At 37.0% G+C, this 25395-nt stretch overlaps 2 protein-coding genes and 1 long non-coding RNA gene across 3 annotated transcripts in view; 1 reads left to right on the top strand and 2 right to left on the bottom strand.

Annotated features, from left to right (window-relative positions):
• The first annotated feature begins 1550 nt into the window (after positions 1–1550).
• On the top strand, positions 1551–7315 carry si:dkey-33c12.3 (uncharacterized protein LOC335380 homolog). Its single transcript, XM_028801535.2, has 3 exons — positions 1551–2646; positions 5766–5890; positions 7043–7315. Exons 1-3 carry the CDS (start codon positions 1651–1653, stop codon positions 7101–7103), a joined length of 1182 nt encoding a protein of 393 aa, XP_028657368.1. The 5' UTR covers positions 1551–1650; the 3' UTR covers positions 7104–7315.
• LOC127527895 (uncharacterized) lies at positions 5039–18665 on the bottom strand. The gene is made up of 3 exons (XR_007935069.1): positions 18548–18665; positions 16248–16382; positions 5039–5241 (listed from the first exon to the last, which is right to left on the bottom strand). It is a non-coding gene; the product is annotated as an uncharacterized LOC127527895 (long non-coding RNA).
• Positions 18666–23464: 4799 nt separating this feature from the next.
• LOC114652746 (mitochondria-eating protein-like) overlaps positions 23465–25395 on the bottom strand; it is a 46920-nt gene continuing 44989 nt past the window's right edge. Inside the window, exon 9 of the mRNA XM_028803063.2 lies at positions 23465–23644. Within this exon, the coding sequence (XP_028658896.2) occupies positions 23465–23644 (180 nt within the window). The remainder of the gene's footprint in view (positions 23645–25395) is intronic.

The following is a 25395-nucleotide window of genomic DNA, read 5'->3' as shown; positions in this document are numbered from 1 at the left end:
AGAATTCCTTTACCCTAGCCAGACAAAACTGCACATCCAGTTTTTTGTCCTGTAGTATTGAAAAGAGCACGTCTGAATACTCAAAAATGCCATTGAATGTGTGAAGCAAAAAACAAAACACAAAATCATCCAGACGTGCTTTAAATCCATCAGCACAGCGCACTGTGCCCTCATCATACTCGTCATGATGCTCCAGAATGTGATGAAACAGTTCCTTTAGAGCATCTCTCTTCTCTATCCAATCAATGGGTCTGAATACGGTGACGTTGCTGTACGCCTGCTAGAGGGCCCTAGTGAAAGCAACTCAAAATCTGATTGGTTGAAGCAACAGTTTAATCGACATTTATTTCGTGTTAGAGGGCCTGCAGAACGGATTGTGAAGGCCTCCGGGCAGACCTCTTTGACTTTGACCCTGCCTGGCAACAAATGATGGCTGAAATGTGATTGGTTAAATGCTTTAATACGAAAATACATGTCTGGAAGCAGCACAACCATTGGAAAAGCTATGAAAGGAAGCGGACAGACTATTTGGAATTATTTAATAAGTATTCATGGACAAAATATAATTAACATCAGTTTATGATTCAGATATTTTTTTATGCCAGCAGAGAAGGCTTTGCAGGCCCTGACGGTCCGCCACTGCTTCTTTCTCTTTTTTGTGTTTATAGGTGATGCACAGGTGAAGTTTCATGGACATTGCCTGTGTGGAGTTTCATTGGTTATTCTGGGGATCTCCCACATTCCATATCTCAAAAATGTCTGTGTTATGCTAATTCAATTCTGGTACTGAGTACTTGCATGTGTGTGTGAATGGGCCCTGCAATGGATTGGTGGCCAGTTGTGGTGCCTGATATTCCCCAGAGAAGCCTCAGCTTCCAGAATCCTGAACTGGCTTTACTGGGTTTGACAGAGGATGAATGGTATTGGGCTGCCAAACTGTAAATGTGTCAATCTGTCACTGCTGATAGGATTACATAAAATGAAAGTACTACAGGAATACTTGGTGATCTTTATGTGTAAATGTAAATGAAAGATAGCTGCAATGCTAATAAACAGGTGATGTGTTACTTTTTTTTCTTTCAGTTATACTGTGCACACTTAATTTTTGAATTTTGTATAGATATTCAATGTACATTTTCTTTTTCATTTCTAATGTTAATTATTCTGTTATGTAAAACATGTAGTATTTATGGCAAAATATAAAATAAATGCTGATAGTCTCACTAATACCTCACCGTTTCTGAAAGTAAAGCTCAGCAACATATTTTGCTGTAGCGTAGTCATGTGCTTGCAGAATGACAGCCTGATAATGTACAATGGCCAGCTTTTAATCAACCGTCAGAAAAAAAAAAAAAAGTATGCTGGTTAAAAAAAAAAATGCAGCTGCCCTCCTGCACTGCTCTCAGGATAGAGAGCTGTGAACCAGCAGATAAATCTCTCACTGTTACTGCAGCATTTTCTTATTGGTTTTCTGAGCTATTGATTCCTTTATGCTGCAGATCCCCTGGGAGGAGGCAAGCTGCCCTATAAAACAGAGAGCTCTGCAGCATTTTTGAGCTGGTGCAGTGTAAGACAGTGACTGGAGCGGTGGGGTGTGCAGAAAAAGGGGGACTGCTTTTTAAAAAAAAGGGAAAAAAAAAAGCAAAAAGAATGAGCTATGATCCATATGGCACCCGCAGGCCCTGGGAGGACTACAGGGCCATCCGGACATCCAAACCGACATCAGTGTACTCAGTCCATCGATCTGTACCCTCTGTTAAGAGGACAATTAGGACCACTTCCCTGTCTTCCCTCCCGGATTATGCTGAGAAAGTAGATTTATCCCAGGTGAGCACACTCAACTCAGAGCTGCTTAACCTTAGGGCTAAAGAAAAGGAGCAACTTGTGGATCTCAATGACCGCTTTGCCACCTACATTGAGAAAGTTCATCACTTGGAACAGCAAAACAAAGTGCTCCTTGTTGAACTGGAAGCCCTTCGTCAGCGACAGAATGATCCATCCAGGCTTCACCTCATCTATGAACAGGAGATCCGAAACCTCAGAGCTCTGCTTGATTCTGAGACAAATGAAAAAATGCGAATGGAAGCTGAGAGGGATCACTTGCGAGACGTTTTTGCTCAAATGAAAGACAAGTATGAGGAAGAGGTCCACCTCCGAATGGATGCTGAAGAAACCTTGCAGAAGATCCGGGAAGAAGCAGACAAAGCTGTGCTAGCCAACAGTGACATTGACGGTAGCATCAACTCTCTGGTGGAAGAGATCGCATTCCTCAAGAAGGTCTACAATGAGGAAAGCAATGAGTTGTCAGCACAAATTCAAGCTGCCAATATTACTGTTGACATGGAAGTGGCCAAGCCTGACCTCTCCCTGGCTCTAAAGGAAATCCGCTGCCAGTATGAGAAACTGGCCAACAAAAACATGCAAGCAGCTGAAGACTGGTACCGGACCAAGTTTGCTACAGTAGCTGAAATTGCCAGTAAGAACAATGAAGCCGTCCGGTCCATTAGAGAGGAAACATCGGAGTACAGACGGCTATTGCAGTCCCGGTCTTCAGAAATTGAAGCCCTCAGAAATGTTATAGACTCCCTGAACAAGCAGCTGGAGAGTCTAGAGGATAAACAGTCCAGAGAAGTAGCAAAATATCAGGTATGTAGTAACGCAAGGTGTGGATTATTATTTAGAACTTCAGAAGTACATCTCATATTGTTTATGCTGAATACTAAAATTGTATAGGTAGATAATAATAATACAATACCTTTACTGTTTATTCTAAGAAATAATACAACAGTATTAGTTCTAGATTCTTCAGTACTTTATTCAATGATATAGCAGAACAGTAACAAGGATCTTTACTTTCTCTGACTCCCTGTTTGACCTCAACTTACTTACCTAACCTGCCTTTACTTCATGTGTAATTATCTCTTCTTGTAAATTGTTCAGAGGTGGTGCTTACTATTGAAATGTGCTACAGAAAAGAAAGGATTGTTTGCTCTTTTCTTTAAATAACACAAAATTTGTACATATAAAACCCCAAACATATATTTATGTAGTGACATTATAAAAGCTATTCTTTATGATTTTTTCTAAATATAATAAAGCAAGGCTTACAGTCATGCTCACTCATTTACAAGCTTATGGCAGCATTTATTTACATAGCTATATCATATATATTGTACAATATATAGGACAGGATCACAGAGATAAGTGGGTTAGGAAGATGGATGGATGGACAAGGTATATATGAACCCTGGAATTGTATTATTTATATATACACATTAACTATCTTTTTAGATTCTGTTGTTTTTCTTATACTGCTATAATCATATTTATATACAGTACAAGTGTGTATAATAGTAAAGAACATAACAGTCAAAGAGAGGGTTTATTTCATATAGTGCCTTTCATAGTAAACACTCTGTAAATAGCTGATATTGTATAGGTAGCACAGATTTATTTGCATAAAAAATTATTTCCATGCCTCCATTACTAATTAGAAATTTAATTTAGGTTAATTTAATGTCATTTTGAATTTTAATTTAATTTTAAGTTTGCAAAGTCTTATATGCTTAGAAACTTGAAAAACTGAAAATATATTTTTAAAAATCACTTTTTCCATGTAATTTAATATCATGAATAATTTATTTATATCCTTAAATTTCAAATGTGATCTGCATTACGTAATGGTAAAGTATATTAACCTAAAAAAAATAAAACTATTGATCAGATGACTACAAATTTTCGAAGCATACACCATTTATTTTTACTCTCTCTCTATTTATCTATACACATGCACCTACACATATATAGTACATAAAGAGAGATGCAGAATATGGCAAATATTTGAAGAGTAGTTTTTATTATGAACATGCACACAATATTGAAATTATAGTATACTAAACTGAGCACAATACAAAATAATACTGTATAAATACTGCACCATATAAAAGGATACATTAATCTGAATTAGTGTTTTATTCTTTAAACGTATAACTAAATATGTCAAGAAACTGTTGTGTATATATGTATATATATATATCTATATATATCACAACAATTGCATTGTTTGTCGGCTTATACTTGATAATGCTGAAACTGGTGCCAGACAGATATTTGTAAATTTTTATGTCTAATAACCCTAGAAGTGGTTAGTTTATTTATTATATCATTTAAATATCTATATCTAATGTATAACATTAATGTCTCTTTTGATAACCAAGAATACTTTATTAAATTATGGTGATTATTTTTATTTATGTACAGTACATTCATTTGCTTTTAAATAATTGATGCGCATAAACAATAATTCTACATTTGTATTCTTTACATTGAAGTATTTTTATTTTATACAATCATTTTCACTATTGAAAAAAATACTTTTATAATTGGCATACAGAGAGGTTAAGTGAGTTGGCAGGGTCACTTAGTAAGTCAGTTGTAGAATGTGATCTTGTGACCTTGAGCTAGGAAATATCAAAAAGAACGCAATCAATAAATAGAACAATGTACAGTATATACAAATAAGTATAAGTACAGTATATGTTCTGTTAAACAACAAAACAACAGTGAAATTATTTGTGTCCCAAGAAAACAAAATGTATAATGAACACATTGTATATAAAATAGGGAAGATAAGACAAAAGTTCAGACCTCAGAGTGTTGGTGCCCCAGAACTGAATACCCACTGTTTATAAAAAAACAAACTGGGATAAAAACAACACTCTTGAACCACAATGTGCTCCTCAGAGTGGTAGTCTGATTAATGACATCTACTTCCTGTTTGGCTCTTCTTCGATCATCTGAGGCCGGAAGCGATAGTGTTGAAGGCATGGAGGAACTGATTCTACTAGTTCTCTCTGGTTGGATCTCCTTCATTGTATGGGTCAAAGCAAAGACTTTCCACCCCCTTTCTGTCCATAAATTAAAAAGTTTAAAATATCACAAACCCAAACCCAATCATCCCGTCTAATTATTTTGACACCAACTGGGTCATCCCATTTAATTCTTTTGACAAAAAGAAACAAAAATAAATGCACGATGACACTGCAAAAAGTAAACAGAGGCTGTAGTCTTCAATTTAACTGAATACTGCTGCTCGGCTGAGCGGATCCACTCTCTACTAGGAGTTCTGTCCTTTATCAGGCTTGACTCAAAATGAGATACCTCGTTCCAGGGCGACAGGCTTTATAGGACTTGGCGTGGAAAAAGCAGAGTCAGTTGCCCTCACTGGGTGTCTTCACGGAGCTGTGGAGGTAGAAACAGGTAACAAAGTTAGTGGAAATAAGCCCTCTTGTTTTGGGGTGCTATTACATACTTCATCTATCTATCTATCTATCTATCTATCTATCTATCTATCTATCTATCTATCTATCTATCTATCTATCTATCTATCTATCTATCTGTCTGTCTGTCTGTCTGTCTGTCTGTCTGTCTGTCTGTCTGTCTGTCTGTCTGTCTGTCTGTCTGTCTGTCTATAACAACACATCAATGTTGACTATAGAAAGCACACAGCAAGTCTTCTTTTGCACTCTGCCATTTCTTACCTACCATCTCCTTATCAAAGAATAAAGTATCTGGTTCCATAATATTTGTACACATACTATATCCCATAAGATTTTCCTAGTAATGTATTTGAAAAACATGATACATGCATTAACTGAATGTGTAAATGCTCTAAGAAGCACTTGTACCCAGTGATGTGACTCATATTAACAGTCCTTATAAAATTATATTTCTAAATGACCCTCTTATTTGTTTCTTCCTATTAGGAAAGAATTAATGAGTTAGAGAAAGATATCAATGATGCGAAACAGGAGATGGCCCGTTACCTGCGAGAGTATCAGGACTTACTGAATGTGAAGATGGCACTGGACATCGAAATAGCTGCATATAGGTACGTTTCCCAAGTGTGATCACTCACTAGAACAATTTAAATTTGAGCAAGTCACACTGTTGACAAGCTTGAGTGTAACTGCAATAATGGAAGTAAATCATCTACTGTAGGAATCTTGAATTCCTATATTTTGTTAACTTCTTTATTTTTTGGCATAGTGACAACATTGTATAACTCACTTGATGGATTCATGCAAGTTATCCTTAGGAGTTCCTTGTAATCACATTTTACATTTATAGACTCTATTTGAGCTGCCTTTAAAATCCAACCAAAAATGGCCTAAAACTGATTTTGGTTTCTGCCCAGAGCTATTTGCCCTTTTACATAAATTCCCTTTGTTTTTATGTAGCATCTTACACAAAGAGCATTGTATTAAAATTCTTTAGTGTCAAAGTCAAGGTAAACTTGATGATTCCAAGATGGATGATTGATTTGGTCATGTGTGTTAGAGGTAAATAACAAAAACATCAGCCAATAGGCAAAACCAGAAAAATACATAGAGTACAATATGCATGGCAGAATCTATTAATCATACTATAAATCAGCTAGAACTGAATAATACATTGTATGCACTATACACTAAAGAGCAGTCATGCCACTAATGTTTTATTTTTTTCACTTTCATCTTAAACCACATAATGATACTACTGTACTCCTCTTTATCTCATTTATCTGTCCATGTATGTTGCACTGCTCAATAACCAAGTGAAAAATCCACACTGCCCTCTAATTCTGCTCCATCTAAACTTTGCATATACCCAACCAGTATGAAGGCTTGACAGCCCCCAAACATTTTCACAACTTTGACTTCATTGATTTCATGCCTCGGACTGTTGGTGGTCCAGTGGCACCAGAAATAAATTGAATAGTCTGCCTTTTTTTTTAAAAATTTTGCATCATGCAATTACACCACTATAATTCTAACAGGTTTATCTAAAGCATTTTGATGAAAGCTTCTGCCCGTTCAGAGAGGAGGATAAATGTAATACGTTAATCAAATATTTTAATAACTATTCTATAATAAAGAGGCAGGAGGCACGCCATAAGCAAGTATACACATACCTGAAGCGGAAAACTACCACTTATTTAGAATATCTGCATCAACTTCTGATGGAAAAAAATAAAATATGATTTTGTTTGTTTTCTTTGCAGGAAACTTCTGGAAGGCGAAGAGATCAGGCTGAGTTTTTCTTCATTGCCAGCTCTCACTTAAGCAGTAACCAACACAAAAGTCAGTTGTGCCCTTGTTAAACTACTCAACAAGAGGTCCATTACAAAGTCCCCCTTCTTCTCCACACAAACTTTGAAGGCTAAGAGGAAACTGGGACAAGAGAGATTTTCAATACCTCCATTAAGGGATAGGAATTTCATTTAACATGGGGCACAATATTCGTTTGCTTTCATTTGGCACTTGAACCTCATGATAATCTGCTGCAAAAATTAAAAGGAAAAATTGGAGCAGGATTTGAGATGAATGTAATTATTTGGAAAAAATATTTATTTAATGAGGCTGATATTGTCCTAACTAGCAGAGCTATTTGCAACATCATATAGTTTAAATATATTAAAAGAGCCATGGGTTATCTATGATAAATTGTCAAACAGCTATATGCTTTCTTCTGAATGTTCATTGTGTCAACAGGACATTGTTCTTCATTTGCCTGTCCTGTTGTCTCCATTAGTATAGAAGTAGTTAAAACATAAAGGAAATTTACAAAAAAAAAATTAGGAGTACCAGTGGCACAATCATATCTCTTGACATTTTGTTCTGTTTAAATGCCTTGCTAAATAACTGCATTGTGATGTAAAAACCAATGATTTGGACTAGAATTAGCAAAACAATTTCAAATACAATAAATTCAATATTAAAAAAGTCAAAACCATTTAATTAAAGAGTGAGTCCACATATGATATAAAATTATCCAAATGACTGTACTGTATGCAACAAAAAGAAATGCTAATGTTTCTGTTATCCTGCCCACCTGCCCATTGGGAGCTTTGCTTTTGATTTCACGGTTATAATGCTCATGATGTAGAATTCATAATAATGAAGTTGCACAAAAAACAAAAAGGCAACTTCTGTGGTATAATTTCAGTGGAACACAAGTATAAGATGGTACTTTCTTTTGTGCTGATTGTTGATCTGGATGGTGCTTCACATCTGTAAGAATATGTAATGATACAAAAATAATAATAATAATAAAATGCACCCAATATGTCTGATTATATGTATAATATGGCCATGGCCTACTAAATAAAATTAAGAATAGCATTGATTGCCAACTGTCTCGTCTATTATTTGTTTTTTCTTTGTGATCTAATCCACCCATCTTCTGGTTTTGAAGCGAGTGCCATTCACAGTAAGCACCATCCCTAAACACAGTATATTTGTCGTGTTACTGTATATTTATTTGCTCCATTTGCATATTTCCAGTGTCTAAGAGAAGACCTTAGACATCATTGATCTTACAAATGAATTCAATGGTAAGAAGTAAACCTTATTTAGCTGGCAAATATTTAAAAAGATAAAATCAGTCAATCCATCCATTCATTCAGGAATTCATTTTCTGATCCATTTATCCACTTTATTGTTGCAGGGAGCCTGTGGTTGTCCTGGGAAAGTAAAACATGATGCAGAAACCAACCCTGGACAAGATGCCTGTTCACCCGAGATCACTTACATAACTACACTTACTCAAATCTGGCGCAAAAATGCTCTCTCCACAGCATGAAAACAGCAATTTATTTCTTGTAAAGCACTAAATAACACAAGGAATGCCTCAATGGGTTTTAACATTTCCTGTTTTTTCCCAGCTTCCCAGCCTTGACCATCTAAGAAGACAAGTCAGTTCAGGTCAGGTTGGGGAGCATGCACTGATACAATGTGTTGCCACACCCACCACATGACAAAACAACTCGGGATCCTGTTTGGTAACCCCCCCAGGAAGACGCACGGCCCATTCCCACCCTCCAGAAATGACCACCTATGTGCTGCAGCCAGGTGTTACTTGGGCGTCCACTTGGCCTGGTCCAGCCACTGAGGATCCTGTGAGTTGAATCACCCTTGGGGAATTGCGGCAAACGGCTGTAATGCCGTAACTGTGCCATAAGTGACACTCCCTCACAATGCAGGTAATGTGCCTCATTTGGGACTCCGCTCATTCGACACAAAATAACTTGCAGGAAAAAAGTGGAAGAAATCTTGGGAAAGGCAATTCAGAGAGAGACTGCCTTCCTAGTATGTTGGTTGTGCAATGGGTGTCAAAAAATTGGGTAAATATAATGCACAAAATAGAACACAAGCAGATGGCCAATCTATCATTGGCCACCTCAGAAATGCAATACAATAGTACATACTACTTTGTTCTTGCAGAGCACTCCTCACAAAGTGCAGGCGCAGAGTGTCGCAACAACTCTGAAGGCAAGAATAGATTTTTGGTCCAGAATGCTGCCGCTTGCTTTCTGGTTGGGGCAAAAAAGTCTGATTTTGCTTCTCCAATATTAGCTTCTTTACACTGGCTGCCTTTCAGTTTTCAAATTAATTTTAAAATATTGTTGCTAGTTTTTTAATCTTTACATGGGCTTGCTCCTGCCTATTTATCTATATTTATCTAAATTGTGTGCTTTACACCAGCCATCTAGAGTGCATAGATCTTCAGGTAAGTTGTCTCTTGTTGTCCCTCGTACCAAGTGTAAAACTAAGGGGGACAGGGCTTTTGCAGCTGCTGCTCCTCACCTGTGGAACTCTTTACCTCATCACATAAAGGAGTCGTCTACAATTAAACTGTTCAAAACAAGATTAAAGACTCATTTCTATTCACTTGCTTTCCGTGACCTTCAGTAATACTGATGATTTCCTCATTTTGATTATGTAATCTGACTTCTATTTATTATTTATTTTATTTATGCTCATTTATTTTATTTCTAGTTATGTTGTATGTTTTTTTCTTCTTTTACTGTAAAGCACTTTGGCCACAGCATTCCTGTGTTGTTTTAAATGTGCTATATAAATAAATTGACATTGATATTGACAATTGACATTATACCACTCGCTAAAGGCAGAACTATCACATATATGGGTACAGATTTGTTCACATACGTCAATAACTTTAGTAGTAACTAATTAACATAAATGATATCTGTCAATCAGCTAATTGTAGAACCACAAACAAACTAGTGAAAAAGTCAAGACAAGCCTGACGCAGTCAGAGTACTGGAGACCTCGGCCAACAAGTTACAAAATTCAGGATGGAAATCATCAGGGAATCCAAGGGCAGCATTTCCAAAGCTAAATATCACGATAAGCAGGTATCCATTTTATTTTTGTTTAAATAATACTGCTTTTCTGAGTGTTAATGCAAAACTCACAGAACAAGTCAATACACCAGGCAGTCACAAATGTTTCAGTATTCTTATTTAAAGTCCCCTTCAAAACCAAATATGGGAGGATGAAAATGTGAGACAGTATAGTAAGAAGTACCCAGTTAGAAACGTAAAATTAGCCGATCATGTTCAAAGATTAATTAGAATGCTAAGTGTAAACAGTAATAAACTGACAAATTTTGATATGTCATTTATAGGTAAATTTCCCTTTATTTATCTTTAAGCAACACAGTATATTCCTTTCCCATGTTATTTTAATAGGCTGGTTCTCCCAGTTGACTAAAATGAGACCACAATCTAGTAAGTAGTTTATCATCTGTCTGCTTCTTCATACATTTTCCATCCATTCTCTTAATCAGCTTATTCCAGTTTAAGATTGTGAGGGCCTATTCCACCAGCAACAGGTCCCATCCTTGACAGGAACACGAGTCCACAGCAGGCAGGGCACTTCACTCACACATTCACATGAGAAAGTCCAATCAATGCAAAGTTATGGATGTAGGAGTGAAGTGGAATGCCTACAGAATCTGTGTGTGACTTCTGCTGTGTTTAGCAAATACATTTAACGATGTACAAGACTATTTGTGAAGAGCAACAATAGAATTCCTTTCAATTGAACAGTTAAAACCCACAATGTTGGTCATGCTGCTTCAAAATTTGGTCCCACAAGATGGCTTCAGTAAAATTTATTTGTCCTTTTTCTGACCCTAATGAAATCTTTGCTGCAGTGTCTTTGGCAGTTCCCAGTTCAATATACCGATACCTAATCAGAATTATTTCAATGTATGATGTTTACTGGCACAGTGAGTCAAACACATGAGTGGACAGGACCACAATGTAAGCACCATGAAAAACACCTTTACAATCAGATGTACTGTAGCTAGTTTTGGTGCATACAACATATTACACTTGCTGTAGCATATAAAAATATTTCATTAACATTTTTCAAAATAAAAGTGATAAGCATTGAAAATTACATCTTCCAAAGGTCTACAATTCAAACAAAATCAAACTGCAAGTTTACAACTCTGGATAACTCTGTTATTTTGGGGGAATTAAGTGGATAGTACAAGCAAGCGTTTTTAGGCTGAATGGTCCTAACAATGTTCTAATGATGTAATGTAACCCTTTGGTTGAACAGCCACATAGATCTGTCAACATTTTTCTTACCAGTGGTTATAATGAAAATCTTTAGATTTTTCCAATCTTACATAAGTTTTGTCCTCTATTTCCAGTTTTCACTTGGATCCATTCTTGCATATTTATTGTTGTATTTCAAAACATGCAATATGTTTATTGGGACTTGAGCCACCTGTTTTCAGGTAGACGGTGGTTGTACATGATGATTTAGGCAAGTTTAACATTATTAAAGTCATGGAAAGTCATGCATTAAATCACATCCAACTCTAAGTGATAACAGTAGTGGACGCCTTGCAGTTTTCTTATCAGGCATATTTAATTGTGGGCAGCAGTATTAACTATCTGCTTTGCTTTGCCTACTGCTGTCTGTATGTGAGGATTGTTCTTTTTGACTTCTCTAGTGTTGTTAACTCTAATATGTTTGTCAGATAAGCCCCGATAGTGACTTGGGTTCCTGACCCCTTGACAGGCAGTCCATGGTTTATGAGGTTACAGAGCTTGTTTTGAGAATGGGAGCTCATCAACACAAGGGCATCACCAAAGTACTATCTGACCTCTCTTCCTGTTTATCCTTTAAACATTAACTTTAAACATAACTCTGAAGCAAGCTAGCAGAAATTTTCAGATGACTTTTCAGTCTTGGGTTATGTAAGTAGTGGACAGTTAGAGGAGGAGGAGGATTATAAAGGCCTGGTCAATTTCTTTATTGAGTGGTTCAGAATGAACAGTCTGCAGCTCAACATTGCTAATACCAAAGAGATAGTGGTGGACTTCAGGAACTAAAAAGTTTCCTTAACTGCAGTCTCCATCAAAGGAATACGACTTAAGGTGCTGTAGGTAAGTGAGTAACCCAGGGTGTAACTGGAATGAAATATGGAATGGGTTGCAAACAAAGAAACCATATACAAAATTGCCAAAGTCAACCGGTCAGGTTCTTTGGCATAGATGGATCATTTTTACCTAATTTCTATGTGTCATTGGTTAGGTTTTTAGTGTTCTTTTACATGCAGTGGTTTGATAAGCCATTAGAAAGAGAACAGGAGATAGATAGATAGATAGATAGATAGATAGATAGATAGATAGATAGATAGATAGATAGATAGATAGATAGATAGATAGATAGATAGATAGATAGATAGATAGATAGATAGATAGATAGATAGATAGATAGATAGATAGATAGAAGGCACCCTTTTTGCATTCACCCAGGGTTTGATGGTTTTCCCCCTCTCGTGGGCATTTAATCTTCTGGACTCTATGTGCTAAGGAACTCTTTAGTTCGTAACATAAACAGTGTAGGGTGAAATGGAAGGACTTTAAATAACAAAAAGTAAACAAAGCAACAAACATTATGCCCCTCTAGACCTTTCTAAGCACAGTTGAGCCAGCTACCCAAACCTCCTCAACTACCCAAACCTCGGACGAAGTACACTCCTTTCTACCTCCCAAATCTCTCCTTCTATAATATACAGGCCTCTTCTTCCTTTTCAACAGGAAAGCTCTTCTCATTGTCTGACTGAGGAAGTGGAGGCTCTTATAAGCCTACACCATGGAGTAATTTGGTGTCATTCCACTTTGACAGGAAGGACATCTGGGCCAAACCTTAAAGTACAATTCCCAGGAGCCTTTGCAGTAGACTGGATACCTGTAGCAGAATGCAGCTACTGTCAGGTAGTGACTTGGGGGTTTGTAGTGCATGCCCATTCAAGGTTCTGTTACCTTGGACACTTGGCCAACATGCTGTATCTCATCTGGGTTGTCTACTACCCTGTAGCGATTACATTCACTGTTACAGAAATGCAGAACAAGAAACATTTGTGCTGAATTACTTTATTGTCTGTGGTACTAAAACTAATGGCTCATATAGCAGGAAGCGTGGTGTAGTGGTTAAGGCTGTGGACTTCAAACCCTTCAAATCCTGCTACTAACACTGTGTGACCATAAAACAGTCAAATCACCTGCCTGTGTTCCAACAGGATAAACAAAAGAAATGTAACCAATTCTATCTCCGATGTTCTAAGTTTCCTGACATAAATGTGTCAGCCCAATATAAAAATTCAAAATCATTTTGAAAGATGGACTAAACAGCAACACAGATGTGTAACATATACAATGCATATTGCAAGAAAGACCAAGTACTTTACCATTGCAGCCAGGAAAATATAACATTTTAAATGCAAGTACTGGAAATTAAGTTTCTCCACAGTTGTCTTGATTACCATCCAAGACAGTCAGGAATTCAACAATTTAGGAGAGCCTCAGCATAGAGCTGCTGCTCTTGCAGATCAAGAAGAACAAGCTGAAATGATTGGGGGAAGGTGGACTAGTCCACAGGGAACAGTCCCTAGCACAGAATTGGAAAGTGTTACTGGGAAAAGGAAGTTTGCTCTAGGCTAATCATCGTATTAATATGAGGAACAGCAGCTTAGAAAATTTTGAAGTAAAATATAGAGTTATACAATATACAATGCTGCATTAAATGTTTCATGTTACTATTAAACGCATGCCTCAGTAAACAAAAGAAAAAAACATGCAAACAACAGGATTTTTAATTTTGGTTATTCAAACTCAGTGAGAAAAATTCATGGCTTACAATGAAGAGGTCAGCTATTCAGGAGCTGTTTACTCAAGGTGAAGGTAGCAAGGTGACTGTTTAAGCACATTAAGTTGTAGACAAAAGTCAAAATAGTAATTATTAATTTCTATAAACTCTCAGGACTTAAAGGTATCACTAAAACTCCTGTCTGCTATTGCACAAAAATGTAAACTTGTCTTAGATGTTTGGTATAAGGCAGAATAATAGCAAGTAAATCTTATATATCTACTAGTCATCTCTGCAGGTTAATAATAATAAAAATAATGATATCTCAGACTACTTGCATGCAATCTTAATTGCAAGAAAAATCAATCAAAGAGTACATAATATTTCAATATAATATATTTTTTTGCTTTGCATGCTCCCCCACCATAACCTATCATCTGTAAGTGAAGAGCGAAAGCTTTAGATTCGTCAAAAATTTAGATCTCCAGTTTTCGACTGATCGCGACGTTTTAGGGTCCCATGATACTGAAAACATCGATATCTTGATGATGGGTGTTTGTCTGTGTGTGTGTGTGTGTTTGTGTTTGTGTCTGTGTGTCACAGTTTCTTGAGGATAGTCTAGAGCTAAAACGGCTGGACGGAAAAACAACAAACTCGAAACTTAAGTCTATTATGAGATGATGATGTTCTGATTAGTTTTTGAGTCAAATCGTGCAAGAGAAAGAGGCACTCTAGAGGACCACTCAAATACCATAACTCTGCAATTAATTATGAATTGTTCTTGTTAATTACGTAATGACCTATTTTATATTCAGAAAGATCAGCATCAGAGTGGTAAATAATTACTGAAATATTATAGAATAGTTCAGGTAACTTGGTTCCTATGGTGCAAAGCCTACTGACACTCAGATCTGAATTTTTCATTTTATATTAATTATTCTTTGTTCTGTGCAGCATAAGGTTATGATGACCCGTTATTACTCTGTAAACCATTTACTGTATATTTATAGAAGCATGGAAACAGCTTTCATGAGTTTATTAATATTCTCTACTTTTGTGGTTTTAAATTCAACTATTTTTAAAATCAACTCCTCATAGATTACAAAAAACTGTATTTAATAATCATCAAAGAAGTCATAAACAAGTTACATATCACTTTTTACACTGTTTAAATCTAATGACAAAATAAGAAACATTCAATCAGTTATGCTTTTCTACTGATTTATTTCTTGAAAACAAATATTAAATCCTGTCTGGTGACAATTTTCCAGGTGATGAACTGTGACTCACGAAGTTCTGTGCAAAAACTAAATAAAATGGCACTTAACCAAATGTTATTTTTTAATTTAAAGGATAAGTTCAGTATTTTTTAAGTAAAAGTTGTTTTTTCCACAGACATGATATATATACATTTACCACTTGAAATTGTGTTCTAAGGTTAAACTTATTCTGTAAATTAAAAAAATATCTTGCCCGCACTTGACACTGGATGCTATTGGGGCATGGGGCATCACTGGAAAAGAAAAGCTTAAAAACTTACCGAATACGTCCAAGACAGTTGAGTATTATCCACGTCTTGCAATTACGCTCACATCGTAAAATAGTTTATGCATGTCATTTTTGAACAAAAAAATATATTATGAGATCCAGCCATTTCATAAGAAGATCAGCTGTGCAAGCCATCTCGGCCTTTGTTTTCTGCCACCATAATCTTTCACAAGGGGGCATGATTTCCTTTTGAAAGACCAAATCACAGTAAACAGTTCATGCCACATGGTTGGTTTTGTTTTGATTTACTTTTGTATTTATGTGAGAACTCACACAAGCAAATGGAAAACATATCCTTACTATGAGAATAATAGTACCAGGAATATGCAATAAAAAGAATTCTTATGGGTCCTTTATGTTGGAAACATGGAAGGCATGTTTTCTTATATCGAAACGTAAATCGCTTCATTGATAAGCTTGTAGGCTTTTATTGTCCAGTGATGTCTATTAGCCTCCATTGTAAAGTGCCAGTAAAGGCAAAATATTTTTTTTAAATCTATAGAAAATGCTTAATTTTAGAACACAACTTTGCGTGTCAAATGCATATATACCATGTTTGTGAAGAAATAACTTTGACTTGAAAAATACTAAACTTACACTTAAAACCTTCCACGAACATACAGTGTTAGTCAGAATAAAAAATAAATGCTAAAATAAGTTTAATTAAAATAAATAAAATCAGTTAGTGCAGCTCTCTTAGGCCTTTCAGAGATGAATTATACATTTCTTATGGATGGTACTTACAGTTTAGTATACTTTGTAAAAAAAAGACTGACTGTTACGTTAACATTCCTGTAAAGGTCCATGGTTCGGACTGCTTGTCCGTGAACGAACTGACCCATCACTGCGTCTTCTGTTGCGATTCCTTCTTGGAGACACCTGAAAAATATGTGAAATAACATAAATATTTTTCACCAATTTCAAAGAAGATACATATAAATCATTGTAATGATACATGATTAAAGATATGGTAAGGAAATATGGTAAGACTTCACTATAAGACGCAACAGAAACATTCAGTTATTAAAACAGTTTAAACAATACATTTACAGTATTTTTTTAAAATTATAACTCTGCATAAAGCATTAAATGAGAAAGACTATGCAACCAGGCTACATCATATCTGTGTTTTAAAATGTTCTGTGTAAACTGTACAGCAACAGAAGTGCAATGCTACTGGAAGGCAGGAGGCAGAAAAGTATGGTGGCTTCATAATTTCTGTTGTGATCGTTAAAAGAGGAGAATATGTGGATGGAAAGAGAAGGAAGTTTAGTTGTTTCAGAACTAAAAGCCAGAGAGTTTTAGATGGAGAAATTAAAGAGAGACAAACATACAAGAAGGAGTCCAAAATGTATAAGATGTACAAATAGGGTTTTATTTTAGCGGTTTGTTTTTTTAAATTACACCCCAAATATAAGTATGTTAAGATAATTTGTGACTCTAATCTCGCTCTGTATGGATAGTGTGAATCTCATTATAGACCCATGTTTAGTCCAGAACTGGGTCCTGCCTCTCATCATTTGCTAACTAGATAGGTTTTAGCTACACTAATGAGACTTAAATTAAATTAATTGAATTCAGAAACTGGATAGAATAATATATGATTTTTCTAGTCTGAAGTAGGCAGGCAGTTTGATTTATTGGATAAAATACTGAGCTGTAAAGAACAAAGTTGCTGGTTCAGTTCCACTACTGATTCACCATTATGAACCAAAAGAAGTCAATTAATGTTCCTGTATTTCATTTCCTGTATTCCTTTACCTATTTGTAAAAATGTGTAAATAGTTGTAAAACCATTTACTCAAACACCTATTTATACATTTTCTGCACCGGTTTAATATGTTACAAGGTTGTGAGAAATTGGAATCTATCCTAGAATAGTTGGGAGTTAGACAATCTCCAGCTCTGGACTGAATGCTAGTCCACTTTACAGTACACTCATGCACATATCCACACTCACTCATCCCAAACCAATTGAGAGACCATATTTTATTCAATATTTTTCAAAAATCTACCCACATGGTAGTTTTGCGACCTGGGTTTGAATCTCATTCCAGTCACTTTTAATTGCATAACATATGGAATGTTTTGTGTACTATAGTTTCCTCTCATATCCAAAAAGTGTGTATCAGGCTAGTTGGCGCTGGTAAAGGATTGTGGTATATGGGTGATTGAGTATTGTAAATGTCTGGCAGCTTATGTTGTGTTTGTTCCTGGATTGTGTCCACTTCTACTAGGACTGGTTGGGGTTTCCCTTGCCCGTGAAATGGAATGAGTGGGTGCAGAAAATGGGTGGATGGTTGATGTTTCTATTAGTTTAATGGTACAGTATGACGTCTAACAAGTGAAGAGTCTTCAATGGTCACATTACAATTTAAATAAATAATAAGGTGCCTTGTACAAATACAAAGTCTAGTTTCCCAGCATCTTTCACTCAGATGAAAAAGGATATCTGAATATTTCTTTTACACAATCTTTGTTATCGTTTCATTGAAAAACTATGTTTGCATTGTGACCTTGAATGGAAAAAAGGTCCAAACCATAAAAAACAAAAGGAACACGAGGTGAAAAGTTTTGAAGGCAAAACAAAAGAACAGTTACAAAAATGGCAGGTATGGGTCAAAACCAGAAAGGCAAAAAAGACAGCAAATAAAAATCAAAACAAAGGACAAAATTAATAATCAAAAAGAGCAATATTTTGTCCTTTTCCAAAACTACAGTACACTAGGTTGAAAATTTGTCAAGCAGAGACGTGTTCGTATCCAAAAGTTTGGGTACAGAGCAGCACGTGCCACCATCTTTTATATGAGTGCCATCATAGACAACACAATGGCAACCAGGCAGTTGATAAACTATATTACCACAAAACAGAATTATAGAAAAAATGGCAAACAAAAATAATAATAATACAAATAAAACTGATAACATTACAATTTTCAAGCTCCAAAACACAATTGTTAACAAATCACCTCATATAATAAGCTATTATTATATATTAGCATATTATTAATATGCTAATAATTATTTAAAATGCACTAACTTACCACAGTCCTCCTCTTTGTTACAGCTTCCCCCTTTACTATGATCACATCTCCTTCCATGAGGGCAGGCCAAACGTGATATGCAACAAGAGGAGCAGTATATTCAGAATCAAGACTACGACAGTATCTGCAATGCAAAACCATTTTCAAATACCATGCGTTAAAGATTCACTCTTTGAAAACATAGGTGTCGGATTTATTACTCTACCATACATTGTAATTTGCCAACTGGAAGTTATAATTAGCATTAAAACATGCTGATGCAAATAAATATATTTAGTTTATTTTGTATTTGGCTTAAATTTGAACTAGGCAAAATTCACCATTGTTTTGCCCATTTCTGTATATACAGATGGGTAGCGCTGCTGCCTCGCAGTTGGGAGATCTGGGGACCTGGGTTCGCTTCCCGGGTCCTCCCTGCGTGGAGTTTGCATGTTCTCCCCGTGTCTGTGTGGGTTTCCTCCTACAGTCCAAAGACATGCAGGTTAGGTGGATTGGCGATTCTAAATTGGCCCTAGTGTGTGCTGGGTGTGTTTGTGTGTGTCCTGCGGTGGATTGGCTCCAGCAGACCCCCGTGACCCTGTGTTCGGATTCAGCGGGTTGGAAAATGGATGAATGGATATATATAAACAATATATATATACAGTATGTATGTACAGGACTGTGTAAAAGTTTTAGGCAGTTGTGAAAAAATGGTGTAAAGTGGGAATGCTACCAAAATAATGCCATTAATCAATTATTAATCAATAAATTTCCTGGAAACTGCAGTATACAGAAAAATAAATGAAACCAATATATATGTGACCACCTTTTGCCTTAAAAAAGCATCAGTTGTCTAAGCTACACTTCAATGCAGTTTCTGAAGGTTGTTGAATGAGAGGATGCTCAAAGGCTCTTGGAGAGCTTTCCACAATTCCACTGCAGACTTTGGCTGTCTTAGTTACTTCTTTCTCTGCAGGTAATCCCACATTGCCCTGATGATGCTGAGATGAGGGTCTGTGGGGTCCATATTACCTGTTCAGTATTCCCTGTTCCTCTTTTTTGCTGCAGCTTTTTATGATTTTGACCTTGTGTTTGGGGTTATTGACATGCTGCAGAATGTAATTAGGACCGATCAGACTTCTCCCTGTTGGTATTGCTGATGGATAAGTATCTGACTGTACTTCTCTGCCTCATTTTTGATCACATAAATTCTGTTTGAAGAAATGCATCTTCAAAACTGCAGAGAACCACAATCGTGCTTCACTATTGCTTGCACAAACTCCTCCATGTACTGCTCTCCAGCCTCTCAGTGGACAAGCTGCCTTCTCTTAGAGACAAAACCTTCAAATTTTGATTCATCCATTCAGAGCACCTGCTGCCATTTTTCTGCACCCCAGTCCTTTTGCTTTCATGTGTGGAATAATTGATTGAATTTATTTCCACCTTGAACTATTTTTTTTTTTTTTATCGTAACACTTTCATAAAGATCACTCTCTGATAAGACTTCTCCGGACTGTAGATGGAGGCATCAGGGTCCCAGAGGTTTCTGCCAGTTCTGAGCTGATAGGGGTGGTAGGCATATTTTGATTTTGAAGGGAAGTAGGGCTTGATGTATTTCTTGTTTGCTACACTCAATGTCTGTGGCCAACGACACCGCATGCTCTGTTTCTGAGGAAGACCTTGGACAGCATGTCTTGATACACTTGTCAGCTGTGACATTTCTGCTTAGGTGAGACCGTGATGATGCAGGATGATTACATTGTGTCACTATGTTCATTTTTGTCATGGTGTAAGAGTTGCAGGTTAAACCACTATATCTAACACAACTTCACCTTCTTAGTTTGGTTGTCTCAGTTTTATTCCCTGTGTTTCAATTTAATTAACCACTTTAATTCAACTTACACATGACACAATTGATCATTAGCCCTGTGTTGTTATATTTGCTTAATCAAGCACTGGGCTATATGCCTATAAAGATCTGGACTGGAAAATGGAAAGTAATCTATTACTATGTTAGTTTCTTTCTTTAAAGGCATTAAACAATTTGGTAACACTTTAGTTTAGTTTAGACTGCAAAAATGCATCTATTGCTCATTTACTTTTACCTAACAAGACCTTAACAAAGGCTTCCTTTGGTGTTCATAACACTTACAAAGCATCAGTAAAGTGGCTATTAACCTCTGGGTAATGTGGCATTTGATATGTTGGTCAAATTACTTATTAATATGAAGGATTCATAAGTCTTATATTGAAGTTTTCAATTCTGAGAGATGTATACCTCACTTAAGCTACCTCTGACTGTTTTAAAGTGAAGTCAATTTAGTAGGCCATATTGCACAGATGAATATCCACTTAACTGACACTTTGTAAGTATTATTTACACCAAAAGAAGCCTTTACTAAGGTCTTGTTACACAAACTTAAAAAAGTAACATGACGTTTTGCAGTACCTAAAGCGTTAACAAAAAATCGTATCCACGTTTTGCAAAAGGACTGTTTGGAACATTAAAATACACTTTTCTCTATTGACACAATAATCCAGAAGAGATAAAATAATCGTCTAATACAGACAACTGCTGCCTTGCTGCTCTAGGAGATGGCTGTTATCAAACCAAGTCAAGTCGCTTTCGGACCACTTTTTCTCCAGACATTTCAGTTTTCCTCCATATTACAAAGACATGCATGTTAGGTTGGTTGGGGTGAGCGGTTGGCAGGCAGGCACTGAGGCATACCGGTTAAGGCTTTGGACTTCAGACAGTGAGGGTTTGGGTTCAAATCCTGCTACTGACCCTGTGTGACTATGAGCAAGTCACTTGACCTGCCTGTGCTCCAACTGGACAACCAAAAGAAATGTAACCAACTGTATCATAAATGATGTAAGTCTCATTTGATAAAATTGTCAACCAAATAAATAAATGAGTGTGTACAAGACTAATAGTTCCTGTCTGATGTTGCCAGGTTAGCTTCATGCAACCCTAAATCATATACTGGTTTAAAGAATGTCATTGGATTGGTGGATGGATGGTGTAATCTGTACTGGGTGGCATACGAGGGGGGACCCAAAAATAACCGGAATTTTCTTGTTGTTAGGTTATTTATTTATTTCCGGTTATTTTTGGGTCCCCCCTCGTAACTTTCTGCTGGGGTATGTTTTACCTTGTATACAAAAAACATAACGTGACAAACACATTGCATAAAAGTAGTCTGTCATATTTTAAAACTGACTAACTCTTTCCAACCAGGCTACAGAATACGATCTCTTGCAGAGAATTAAACATTTCTTTCATGCAGTATAAATGACTACACTCTAAAAAGAGAAAAAGGGCTCTTTTTGATTTAAGGTAATTTTAGTAGTTGTAATGAACTATATTAATATGTTTGTTCACCTAACGTAATTTTTTGCCTTACTTCAAATTGAAAAACCTTGCTGTCGCTTAATGTAACTTCTTCTATTTAGTCTAAAGCAAAAAATCGCTTTGGAGACCTTGACGGCTCCGCCCCCTGTGATGTCACGTCCGGGCTCGCACCAATGGCAGAAGACCTACATGAGCCCAACCCCTTTGACTTCACTTCCTGTCTCCCCCTTTAAAAGCCTCCACCTTTTCCCTATTCCCTCAGTTCTGTTTGGACTTGGTTTTGTGCACATCAGTGCTGCATTTTTTTGAAAAGCAACTTTGCAGCCAGGAAACCAAATTATATGGGTGGCTGCCCCAAACCTTTATATGACTCTGTCTCGAGTTTGTGACTATACTGTATATATATATATATATATATATATACATTTTATGTATACTATATAATGTTATGTAATGTTCAAAATATCCATCCATCCATCCATTTTCCAACCCGCTGAATCCGAACACAGGGTCACGGGGGTCTGCTGGAGCCAATCCCAGCCAACACAGGGCACAAGGCAGGAACCAATCCCGGGCAGGGTGCCAACCCACCGCAGATGTTCAAAATATAAGGTGTATTTAATATATGTATATATAATTATTTCAAATAGATATTTTATGTATAATTTATAAACATTTTTTGTGAAAAGCTTATAAAATATATTGTGTATTTAATATGTATATATATATATATGTATTTTTTGTGAAATGTTTGTTCTGAATATTTACAAAAAAAACATGTTCAAGGAATGACCAAAAATTGATTTTTGTGTTGCAAATATTCAGTAATAAATCTAAAAGAGTTTTGCTATAGCTGGTTCAGTAACATTCACCACCATTAGATCAGTTTAAAAACATGTTTCATGTTTGAAGGCACTGTACAAAATGTAGCACTAATTTTAAAATAAATTTGCTTCCATTGTTTAAAGCAAAACATTGTTGTGGTTTGTTTTATTAAAAACAATTTCACCCTAACAAACAGTGAATTCAACACCATATAAAGAACATATTTAGTTGAGTCCAAATAAGAATTTAAGTTGGCATTACAGTGAATACAATAATGGACAAAATTTTAATTTGAGTTCATCCATCCATTATCCAACCCGCTATATCCTAACTACAGGGTGACGGGGGTCTGCTGGAGCCAATCCCAGCCAACACAGGGCGCAAGGCAGGAAACAAACCCCGGGCAGGGCGCCAGCCCACCGCAGTTAATTTGAGTTTTTAAAGAAATTTGGTTTGAGCTAAATACATTTTTTTGCTTTTATTCAAGTTTTTGAAATGGTTAAAACAAACTCAAATGAATTAAGTTTACTCAAATACTTTTTAAAATTTGAAAGAAATCAATAAAATTGCTTGTTACCTTGTGAAGTAATTTATTTAGGTTGATCCAACAAAACATTTTTTACAGTGTAGTTATGTTTCCTGTGTAACTATAGGTGTTACGTCTTCTATAAAGGTTGAGTTGCACACATAATAAGCACTGATACTACAGTACATTAAAAGTAACAGGTTTATATTTAGTATCTGATGTCTCTGTTCCCTTACTTGTGCTCACTGAATAGCTCGCCATCAGTTGAGAATGCAATGTCTAGAGGAGGATCAAGAGACTGCATTGAGAAGGCCAAGAGACAAACTTCTCGGATGAAGTTATTGATGAGGTTGTAATCGACTTCTGGTGGGAAGGAAATTTTTGGATTTACATCCATAGCATGGATAATATCCTAGAAAAATATGTCCAGAAAAGACAAAAATTAGGCTACAGAATAGACATCATCAGCTAGGAACAGAACACATGCTGATATAAAAAGGCAAAATAAAGATGTACAGGTGGCTCTTTATAATATTGTTTCAGTCACTTAACAACAAGTCAAGTCAAGTCAAGTCAAGTTGGGCAGCATTCACTGATACAGTGCATTGCCGCACCCACTACACGACAAAACAACTCGGGATCCTGGTTGGCAACCCTCCGGAAATGACCCTCTATCTGCGGTAGCCAGGTGTTATGTGGGCGACCCCTTGGCCTGGGTCAGCCACTCGGGTTCCCAACAATGAGGATCGTACGAGCTGGATTGCCCTCCGGGAAGCGTGCCACATGGCCGTAATGCTGTAACTGACGCTCCTTTACAATGCAGGTAATGTGCCTCATTCGGGACTCCATGAGCAACCACTCATTCGGCACAAAGTCAAACCAACGGTACCCAAGGATTTTCCGGAGAGACACAGTACCAAAGGAGCCCAGTCTTCGTCTCAGGTCACTGGATAGTGTCCATGTCTCGCAACCATATAGCAAGACAGGAAGCACCAGGACTCTATAGACTTGGACCTTTATCCTTTTGCATAGATATCGGGAGCGCCACACACCCCTTTTCCAGTGACCTCATGACACCCCATGCTCTCCCAAGCCGTCTACTGACTTCATAGGAAGAATCACCAGAGACATGAATGTCACTGCCAAAGTAAGTAAACCTCTCGACAAGGTCGACACTCTCTCTGCAAACAGACACATTGCTGATGGCTGTGCCCAAGAGGTCATTAAAGGCCTGGATCTTGGTTTTTATCCAGGACACTTGCAAGCCCAGACACTCCGACCCCTCGCTCAGTCCCTTGAGTGCCCCGATCAGAGCCTCCATTGACTCCGCAAAGATCACAGCATCATCAGCAAAGTCAAGATCCATGAATCTTTCTTCACCAACAGATGCCCCACAGCCACTGGAACCCAAGACCTTGCCTAACACTTAGTCTATACAAGCATTGAACAGAGTAGGAGCAGGAACACACCTCTTCCTCCACTATGCACAGCACTCACAGTACCAGTGTACAGGCCAGCCAAGATATCCAGCAACCTCGAGGGGATCCTGCGAACCCTCAGGATGTCCCATAGGGCAGCTGGATCAACTGAGTCGAATGCTTTACGAAAATCAACAAAGGCTGCAAAGAAACTCTGCCGATATTCACGTTTGCGCTCCATGAGAACCCTCAGTACCAGGATGCGGTCGATGGTAGACTTCTTAGGCGTAAAACCAGACTGTTTCGGTCGCTGGTAGGTGAGCAAGTGATCACGGATCCTATAGAGGGTGACCATAGCAAGGACCTTATCTGGCACCGAGAGCAGTGTTATCCCCCTGTAGTTGTTACAATCCAGGCGTTCACCCTTCCCTTTCCAGATAGGGACGACAAGTCCCATTTTCCAGTCAGTTGGGATGATGGCAATCTCCCACATGGAAGCAAAGATTGCTTGCAATGCCAGGAGGACAGCCTTACCACCAGCCTGGAGACAAGACTTAACAACAAACTTTGAAAAAAAATATCCTGCATTGTATATTTAATATTTTTCAGAATAAACTGTAGTAAGCATGGCCCAGTGGTGCAGTGCTTCACACTCTCATAAGGCTGTAATTCTGCCCTGGTCGCTGTATATTTGGAGCGTGAGCTCTGTATGACCACACACTGTAAATAGGTTCATATGGACTGT

This window comes from Erpetoichthys calabaricus, chromosome 5 (assembly GCF_900747795.2).
Source record: "Erpetoichthys calabaricus chromosome 5, fErpCal1.3, whole genome shotgun sequence".
Taxonomy (NCBI): domain Eukaryota; kingdom Metazoa; phylum Chordata; class Cladistia; order Polypteriformes; family Polypteridae; genus Erpetoichthys; species Erpetoichthys calabaricus.
The sequence above is the reverse complement of the archived record's forward strand: the minus strand, read 5'-3'. Positions and strand labels throughout refer to the sequence as shown.

Bases quoted from the DNA above. Each gene is read 5' to 3' on its own strand.
- si:dkey-33c12.3 (XM_028801535.2), top strand. From the start codon at position 1,651: ATGAGCTATGATCCATATGGCACCCGCAGGCCCTGGGAGGACTACAGG. The intron at 2,647-5,765 runs GTATGTAGTAAC...TCTTCCTATTAG, and splicing joins GAGAAGTAGCAAAATATCAG to GAAAGAATTAATGAGTTAGA. The intron at 5,891-7,042 runs GTACGTTTCCCA...TTTTCTTTGCAG, and splicing joins ATCGAAATAGCTGCATATAG to GAAACTTCTGGAAGGCGAAG.